At 45.3% G+C, this 8,642-nt stretch overlaps 1 protein-coding gene across 3 annotated transcripts in view; it reads left to right on the top strand.

Moving 5' to 3' along the window:
• The first annotated feature begins 3,422 nt into the window (after nt 1-3,422).
• Nucleotides 3,423-8,642, top strand: part of SLAIN1 (SLAIN motif family member 1) — a 55,826-nt gene continuing 50,606 nt past the window's right edge. The window contains exon 1 of one of the 3 annotated variants that reach the window (XM_084767805.1): nt 3,423-4,105. In XM_084767805.1, coding sequence (XP_084623931.1) covers nt 3,555-4,105 — 551 coding nt within the window. In that variant the 5' untranslated portion in view covers nt 3,423-3,554. Of the gene's footprint in view, nt 4,106-5,002; nt 5,136-8,642 lie in introns of those variants that run through there. The other 2 variants (XM_084767804.1, XM_084767806.1) reach the window with 2 other exon arrangements.

Raw genomic sequence — 8,642 nt, 5'->3', positions numbered from 1 at the left:
TCCTGATCTTCCCAGGGTGCTTCTACATGTAAATGATGCATATGCAAATAACTAATTAGGTTCTGATCTTAGTTCCAGATACAGCGTGGGAATTTACTTATTCATCTTTTTTCATCTTTTCTTTTTTTTTTTTTAAAGCCTTTCAAAGTTTCTCTGCCACGCACTGGTCAGCCCACGAGGCACTGAGGCGCCCAGTGAGTGATGGCATAGAAACTTTCAACTCCTTCCTGTGTGGATAGTAGGCATTGCCAGGAGGAGTAGACACATTGGAGGACAGTCCTCTGAGGAGTGGACTTGAAAATACAGGGGGAGGTCCTCGCTCTTTTTTTTTTTTTTTTTTTTTTTTTTTTGTCTATTAGGTGAATTTTCAGTTTTCGGGGTGATTGGTGATTAATTTCTGGAGTATTGAGAGGGGAGTCATCTGGCCAGTAGAAACTGTTGAGAACTGCTACTGTTTTTGTGAGTACCTTTGGGCAAATAACCAAGCCTGACTCTTCTTTAAAATTAGGCTGAGGACAGGCAGGGTGTCTCTAGATCTCTCAAAAGAATTCTCTTCATATATGCTAGAAGATACTATGCTGTGCCTAAGTTAGGGTTTCTATTGCTGCGATGAAACACCATGACCAAAGCATCTTGGGAAGGAAAAAAGTTTATCCAACTTACACTTCCATATTACCATTACATCTCTGAAAGAAGTCGGGACAGGAACACAAACGGGGCAGGAACCTGGAGGCAGGAGCTGATGCAGAGGCCATGAAGGAGTGCTGCTTACTGGCTTTCTCCCATGGCTTTGCTCAGCCTGCTTTCCTATAGAACCCAGGCCCACCAACACAGGGATGGCATCACCCATAATGCCCTGGGCCTCCTCCCACATCAATTACTAAGAAAATGCCCTACAGGCTTGTCTACAGTTCAGTCTCAGTGAGGCATTTCCTCAGCTGATTTTTTCTCTTTTTCAACGACTCCATCTTGTGTCAAATTGACATAAACTAGCTAGTACATGCTGTTTGTGCAACTTTGTGGTTGGATATGTAAATGAACTGATAGTTGATAGCTCTAAGTACCATTAGAGATACAGGTGACTAAGTTAATTTTAGTTTTCTAAGAGTAACTCCAGTGACCTTGTGTGATTTTTAAAGTGCAAGGAATAAGAACCATTGGAAAATATGCATTTCTTGATCCAGTTTTGAGCATGTGATATGGATGTTTATCATAAAGTTTTTAGTGGGGCATACAATTTTATGTGTTATCTTCACTGCAAATTCTGAAGTCACCTTTTCGTGTCATTTAAAATACCAAATTTTAAATGCTAAATAAATTGAGCAGCCACACACACAGTTTCTTTCAAAAACCAAAGCTTGGAATTTGCAAATTAAAAAAAAAAAATCAAACTGCTTAATTAAAACCTTGACACCACCAACCTCTTCAATTATGTGTTAAGGAGATGGGCACCCTGGGGATACCAACTTAAAATCAGTGTGCATTTTGAGTGCCATTAGCATGTCTCCACGCACAGTTCTCTGAAGGGAGCAAAAGAGATTTAATAGGAAAAAAAAACCCCTTTATTTTGTCCTTTAAAAGCAGGGAAGAGACCAAGCCTGCGGAACATTCTAAACAACGCCCCCCCCCCCCCCCCGCCTCCGTTCTGAGCTTTAATTTTCAAGTACGCGTTCTTTGTAAATGTTGAGAAATGTTTATAATAATTGTTACTTAAAAAACAGTTCTACAGCCTGACCTCTGGTTTCTGTGATGTGTTCTGTAGATCATAAAGAGTAAATGCAAGGGGGGGGGGAGGCTGTTTGTTCTTCTGCTTCTTTAGAGTATATGACTTTTTCAGTGAAAATGACTGCTTCTCTTGTTTAACCTTCGTTGTCTTCATTATTCTGTGCTGTTTCCCAGTTTCTTTCACTAACGTCGAAGCCAGCAGCTCTTTGTTCTCATTGTGTGTCTCCTCTTCCTTTCTTTGTGTTTCAGGGATACTGCTGCCCGCATCTGCCACTGAGCATGCGGGAAAAATCCTTCAATAGATTCTTCACTTAGGAGTTTCGGTAGTATTACTCCACTTCTCCAGGTTTTTGTAATAACCAACATACCCCCAAAAAGATGGAATGAAACTTGGAAAGGTAATGGGAGATACAGGTGGTCCGGGGGTCGGATGGCCAGCTGGGATTCCAGGAAAGAAAACTTCAGAGTAGTTACGGTACATCTAACTTACGGAAGTTCTTGCCAGCCAAGTCAAATTCAGGACAGCCACCTTGTTCATACCCACAAGTTTAGAGATGGAGCTTGCTAAGAGAGAAGTGTTTCTGAGCAGCAAGGGACAGGGTCAAATATCCTAGCCAGGCCACAGAAATGCGGTACATTTTCATCGACGACAACGCTGTGTGTACAGTGCCCGAGCGAGGCCCTTCACCGGATAGGGTACCATCTGAGGATGAGAACCAGCGGTGTGGATTGTTCTCGCAACATAACGTCAGGCTTTCCTTTGTGTTAAACACACAAAATGCTAAGTCAACAGTAACTGAACAAAACGATTCGTTTGTTTAAAAGCATTTTTGTTGAAAATAAATAATAAGCATGATTTCTTCCAAAAAGAGGGAAAAACAGGTGATATTAGACACTTCTCTTTTTGCTCAGGCATGTCTGACTTTAATAATGCGAATTTAACAGATGGAGTGCTCTACAATTTTACTCATATTTCTCCCTGCAGTGACTCATGCCTGTTCACCTGCTCAAAAAGCAACACAGTGGAGCAAACAGGGGATCCTCAAAGATGTTTTGTCTAATATGAAAGAGAAAAAAACCCCCCCACGACTTTTGTTTAATGGTGAAAGACCAGTGGAGAAAGTTCAAATATGGGAATTTTAGATAGGCTGAAGTGAACCCCTGACCTTTAAGCAGCTGGCTACTCTCCCTCTTAGATACGGGAATGTCTTACTTTCCCTCCTCAATCTCCCCTTTCCCACCATTTTGTTTATGTGCTACCTAATACTGCCCTTAGCTTCATGTTTTCAAAGCTTTTCTACTTCGCGTATGCATCTTGCTCTCCAGAACCTTCTGTTATCTATAGGTTTCATTAGCTTGTGGCTGTACGATGAAATCTAGCAGTGCTCTTGTACGAAGGAAAGCCATTGGCTCAGGGTGCATTTCTCTTCACCCAAAGCACCTGCTTCTTCCTTAGATTCCGCCACGGGCTGTGATGGTAGGTGTGGGCTCTCTCGCCCTAAGCGGGAGGAAGTGTGAGCCGCGGGAAGTTCAGGCCAGGTCCAATCAGGCACCTGGGGTTAGGTGGCGTGTGTGCATGCGGATGCCCAGGGCGGGTCCCGGCCGCGGGTTCCGCCCCTTCGACTGGGCCATCAGCACAGGCTCCGCCCCTCGCGCCCCGCCCCGCCCCGGGGCCGCGGCTAAAACCCGGAGCCGCTAGTGCAGAGCCCCGTGCACGGCTGCTCGTCTGCCGCTGCCTCGGCGGGAGGCTGGGCCCTGGTGCTGATGCTGGTAGGCTGTGCGAGCTGGGCCCGCGTTGCCTCCTCGCCTCGGCGCTCGGGGCTCCCGCGATGATGGCGGAGCAGGTGAAATGCGCCTCGCCCGTGGCGGGCTCCGGGGCGGGCGCCGGGCCGGTGGTGAACGCCGAGCTGGAGGTGAAGAAGCTGCAGGAGCTCGTGCGCAAGCTGGAGAAGCAGAACGAGCAGCTGCGCAGCCGGGCGGCCAGCGCGGCCGCCGCCCCGCACCTGCTGCTGCTGCCGCCGCCGCCCTCCGCACCGCCGCCAGCCGGGGCCTGCAGCCCGCTCGCCTCGCACAGGGCCCCGGGCGTCACGACCTCCCCTGGCCCGGGGGTGCTGGGCCCCGCGTTCCCGGGCACCTACTGTTTGCCCAGCCCTGCGCCCTCCCTGCTCTGCAGCCTGCCACCCGCCGACGCGCCCTTCGTCTACTCCAAGCCGGCGGCGGGCTTCTTCGGCGGGGGTGGCAGCCCCGAACCGGGGACCGCGGGGACCCCGCCGGGGGAAGCCGCTACGCCGCTATTGCCGCCTCCAACGCTGCTGGACGAGGTGGAGCCGCTGGACCTGGAGACCCTGGCCGCCTGGAGCGAGGAGGAAGACTGCACTTGGTATTGACGAGCTCCGAGGCGGTCCCCCCAGACCCGGAGTTCTGAGGCCCAGGATGCGGGGGCGGGGCGTGGGAGGCAGGGGACCCAGAGGCCTAGCAGGTGCCAAGCCCTGAGCCGAAGCTTCGCATGAAGGCAGAAACCTGTTTTATGACAGTGCCTATTGGTCCGACTGGGGACTGGGGAGGAACTGATCTTTGCCATCTGTCGTGTGCTCTCCTCTTTGCTGATTACCGGGTCCCAGGTGCCTCGTTAGCCTTAAATGCACAACTCATGTCGTCTTGTCGCTCAGTCCTGATCTTTAGCCGTGTGTGTGTGTGTGTGTGTGTGTGTGTGTGTGTGTGTGTGTGTGTGTGTGTGTTACAGGTTTTTCTTCTGTCTTCCATTGCATACTGTTTTTTCCTTTCAAACGAACGTTGGTAGGATTGATGTGCAGTCCCTCTTGGTAACATCCGAAGCCGCCTAGTGATGGGTTCTTCTAAGACATCTGCTCTTGCAGTTGAGTTGTTCAGTAATGTATGCTTTCTCTCTGTATTTTCATTGATAACCTTTTCCGATAAGGATCTGATTATTAAAGATGTCGTATGTCAGAAGGGAAGGCTTGTTAGGAATGGACTGAGCAGATGGAGGCACTACGTAGGGCTTAGGAATTTTCGTTAATCTTAAAAATGAAACCAGATTGAAGAAAAGTGCTTGTGCTGGCTAGTTTTATGCCAACTTGACACAGGCCAGAGTCATCAGAGAGGAGGGAGCCTCAATTAACAGTGCCTCCATAAGAACAGGCTGTAGGCAAGCATGTAGATTATTTTCTCAGTGATTGGTTGGGGAGGGCCCAGCCCACTGTGGGTGGTGTCATCCCTAGACTGGTTGGTGGTCCTGAGTTCTGTAAGAAAGCAGGCTGAGCAAGCCATGAGGAACCAGCCTCTAAGCAGCACCTCTCGTTGGCTTCTGCATTAGCTCCTGCCTCCAGGTTCCTGCTCTGTTTTGAGTTCCTGTCCTGACATCCTTTGATGAGGAACTGTGGTGTGGAAGTGTAAGCTAAATAAATCCTTGCCTCCCAGAGCTGCTGTGGGTCATGGTGTTTCATCGCAGCAACAGTAACCCTGACTAAGACAGTGCTGCTAGAGAAACTTTATGTTATCTAATTTTAGAAACGTGTAAGGTTGATTATAAGGATGGAAGAGACCGGAGCATTTATTCAATGGAAATCTGATTAGCTGTGTGTCTACACTAAGAGTACTTTTTGGAGGAGACAGGTACCCAAACCCCATGTTACGTGTTCTCCTGCTGCTTGTGCATGGCATTCTTGTCCTTTGAGTACCTTCTGCTCGGGTTTGCTTGCTTGGTTGCTAGCTACACACTGGGAGTGTAGACGCCCACTGGGAGTGAGTGTAGACACGCACTGGGAGTGGTTGGATAAAGGGGAACCTGGGTTCATGCAGGGAAGCTGAGCAGCGTTCACATGCACTTTGGATAACCATGGAAGAATGATGAGTTGCATCCTCTCATCTTTGGTGCGCTTATTGAAGAAAAGCAGATTTTTCTTGTTGTGTGCTCTTGTTAAGGATTGCGTGGGAGGGTAACGGGAGATGGAGAATCTTACTGGTTTGATACTGGGAACTACAGTGTTCCCTTTTCATGTACACTCGACTTTGGCAGCTAACTGCACACTTAAGTAATCAATTGCTTTGAATTGAGAATTAAAAAGAATATAGATCGACAATAGACATTTTGTGGGCACATCTATCATCTGCCTTCGACTTTGATTTTTGGGACCTGTGCGTGCAGCTTAAGTTGTACAACTCTTAATGTCTCAACACCTCCTGGAACTTTAAGCCATTTTCTCTAAACTACATTTTTTTTTTTTTGTGAAACCTGAATATAGTACTGAAAAATGGTCTTGCAGTGGCTTTTATGTTTCATTAACGCCTGTAAAACCCTTATGCCAATTTCAAAGCATTTGAATTTTTGATTTTTTAATGATGTATATAACAATGGGAAGAAGTTTGTTTATAATTTTGATAGAAATACAAAGGAGCAATCCCTTTAAAATGTGTCATATTAAAAAATTATTACTACTAATATTATTTTGTCTTCTTTGAGATAAGGCCTCATGCTGTAGCTCAGGCTGGCCCCAAAGTCCACGTCTTACCCCTCTGGCTTTCTGAGTACTGGGGTTACAAAACTGTGCCACCATGATGGCTTCTCAAATTTATTATGGCATTGCTCTTTATCTGGATATATGCTTCATATAGCTTTTATATTTCCTTCTTGTGCATGACCCAACTTTTACTGTATTGTTGTCTAGTATACTTTTACTCTGTTTTGCTTCTTAACATACTGAGAGAGAGAGCACTGAAATCAGTCTTAAAAAGACCTATTCAGTGGGGTCAGCTTATTTGGTCATTAATGTGGTTTGAAGCATATGTAAATTAAAGGAAGTTTAACTTTATTCATCAAGTATGTTGGTAAATAATAAGTGACTCTTCATCGCTTTCAAAGTGTTTCTATGAACATATGGCACACTATTTGTGGAGTCCGTTTCTTAAACTTGAGAGGAGACCCCAGGTGGAAAAACAAAGAGGGATCATTAATCTTAGCTGGGTGCACTTAAACAATTTTGAGCACACCTGATTTACAGAAAATTTTCTGTTTTAACATTTTAGACATTGTTTGGGTATGTAAACCTTCCCCCCCCCCTTTTTTTTAAATGAAAAAGTGGCCAATGAGATTTACTTTGAAATTTTTAAACCACCTGCTAATGTTTACAGAACACTTCCAAGTTCCTGTATCACTGTAAACTTTTCATGCCCCCAGCCTGGAGTGCCAAGGTAGTGTGGCTGCCTTTGGATCCCCCGGTAGACTTGCAGCCTGCCTCACATTTCTCTCTTATGTACATTAAGGAACAGCTGGGGTAGGTGTATATAGTCTACTTTAAAGTCCTTTGTCAGGCACGTGGTTTGCTTGCTGATCTAGCAGTGTTTTGCAAGGGGAAAGGTTTTACTTTTGATAAGGCCCACTGGCCCCTGCCACCTTTCTGGGTCCTGCATGATTTCATCTTAGAAATTAGAGTGAAGAGATAGATGTTTGCCAACCTTGGGATGCAGGCTTCCACCTATGGTTTCTAGCAAAAAAGTTTTTCATTTTCAGTTTCTAGTTTCACTTTCTTTTTAAAGTTAATTTTGGATACTGTATGAAGTCTAGAGCGCACATTTTTGGGTACTAATATCCCTGGTTATTTGTTCAGAAGACCACCCTACATTGACGTTTTTGCATTGTTAAAAGTCGGCGTTCTATGGTTGATTCCATTCGGGGTCTGTATTTTTCCCATTGGTGTATCTACCTGCATGCCACACTAAGCCATCTTCATTACTGTCGCTCTGTCCTGTCTCATCAGTTACTGATAACTCTCCAGCTTCATTGTCTTTTAACAGTTGTTTGGCTACTGAAGGGTCTTCCCATTTCCATGGGAACTTTTTAATCAGTTTCTGAATTAACACACACACACACACACACACACACACACACACACACTTCCATGGGAACTTTTGAATCATTGTCTGAATTAACACACACGCACACACACACACACACACTTCCATGGGAACTTTTGAATCATTGTCTGAATTAACACACACGCACACACACACACACACACACCTTGTTAGGATTTTTATTGGAATTCTGTTAATTACAGAGGTAACTTTAAGGACAACCTATGCACACCTTAACAGAACTTAGTCTTTGAACCATAAATCCGATATATCTCTCCATTAACTTCTATCTTTAATTTCTCTCAGAATGGTTTTGTAGATTCTATTGTATAAATCTTGGACACTTTTTGTTAAATTTGTGCACATGTTTGACAGTTTTGAAAATGATGTCTTGCAAATGGAAAATGGCAGATGTGAAAGTGTCCATATTTTGTTGCTGATATGTACAGATGGACGACTAACTACACCAGCCCAGCATCCTGCAAACATGGCCGCTACACTCACCAGTTTTAAATAGACGATGTCCTCTTAAAGCCTATATGCCCGTGATCCATAGATAAAGACAGATTCACTTCTTTTTGGTCCAAATATCCTTAGTCCGTTGCCTGACCGCAGTGGTAGAGCCTCTGTGTAGTGTGAGCTCAGTGTCCTTATTCTGCTTTGTGGGATGTGTTTGGCTCTTACCCTCAGAATGCTGCAGCATCTTTAAATAGCTCTTCAGTTGGGTTGGGGGAATTTTCCTCTGCTTCCAGTTTTACTAGGATTTTTTTTTTAATGGCTGCCAAGTGCTTTTTCTCTGTCTATTGAGATCATCATGTGATTATTTTCCATTTCAGTTAATATAGTAAGTTACATTGATGTTCTAATGTTAAACCAAGCTTTCATGTCTGGAATCAACTCTGTGTGGTGATGGAGAGGCTCCATGTGAGATTCAACTTGCTCAAATATTTAGACTGTACCTGTTCGTGAGTGAGAGTGGTCAATAGAGATTTTCACCCTTCCTTGTAATGTCTGTGTCTAGAAGATCAGCAAAACACGGCCCTCAT

Source organism: Acomys minous (genome assembly GCF_964271855.1).
Source record: "Acomys minous genome assembly, chromosome: 18".
NCBI lineage: Eukaryota > Metazoa > Chordata > Mammalia > Rodentia > Muridae > Acomys > Acomys minous.
Note: the sequence above shows the minus strand (reverse complement) of the source record. Positions and strands in the feature narration are given on the sequence as shown.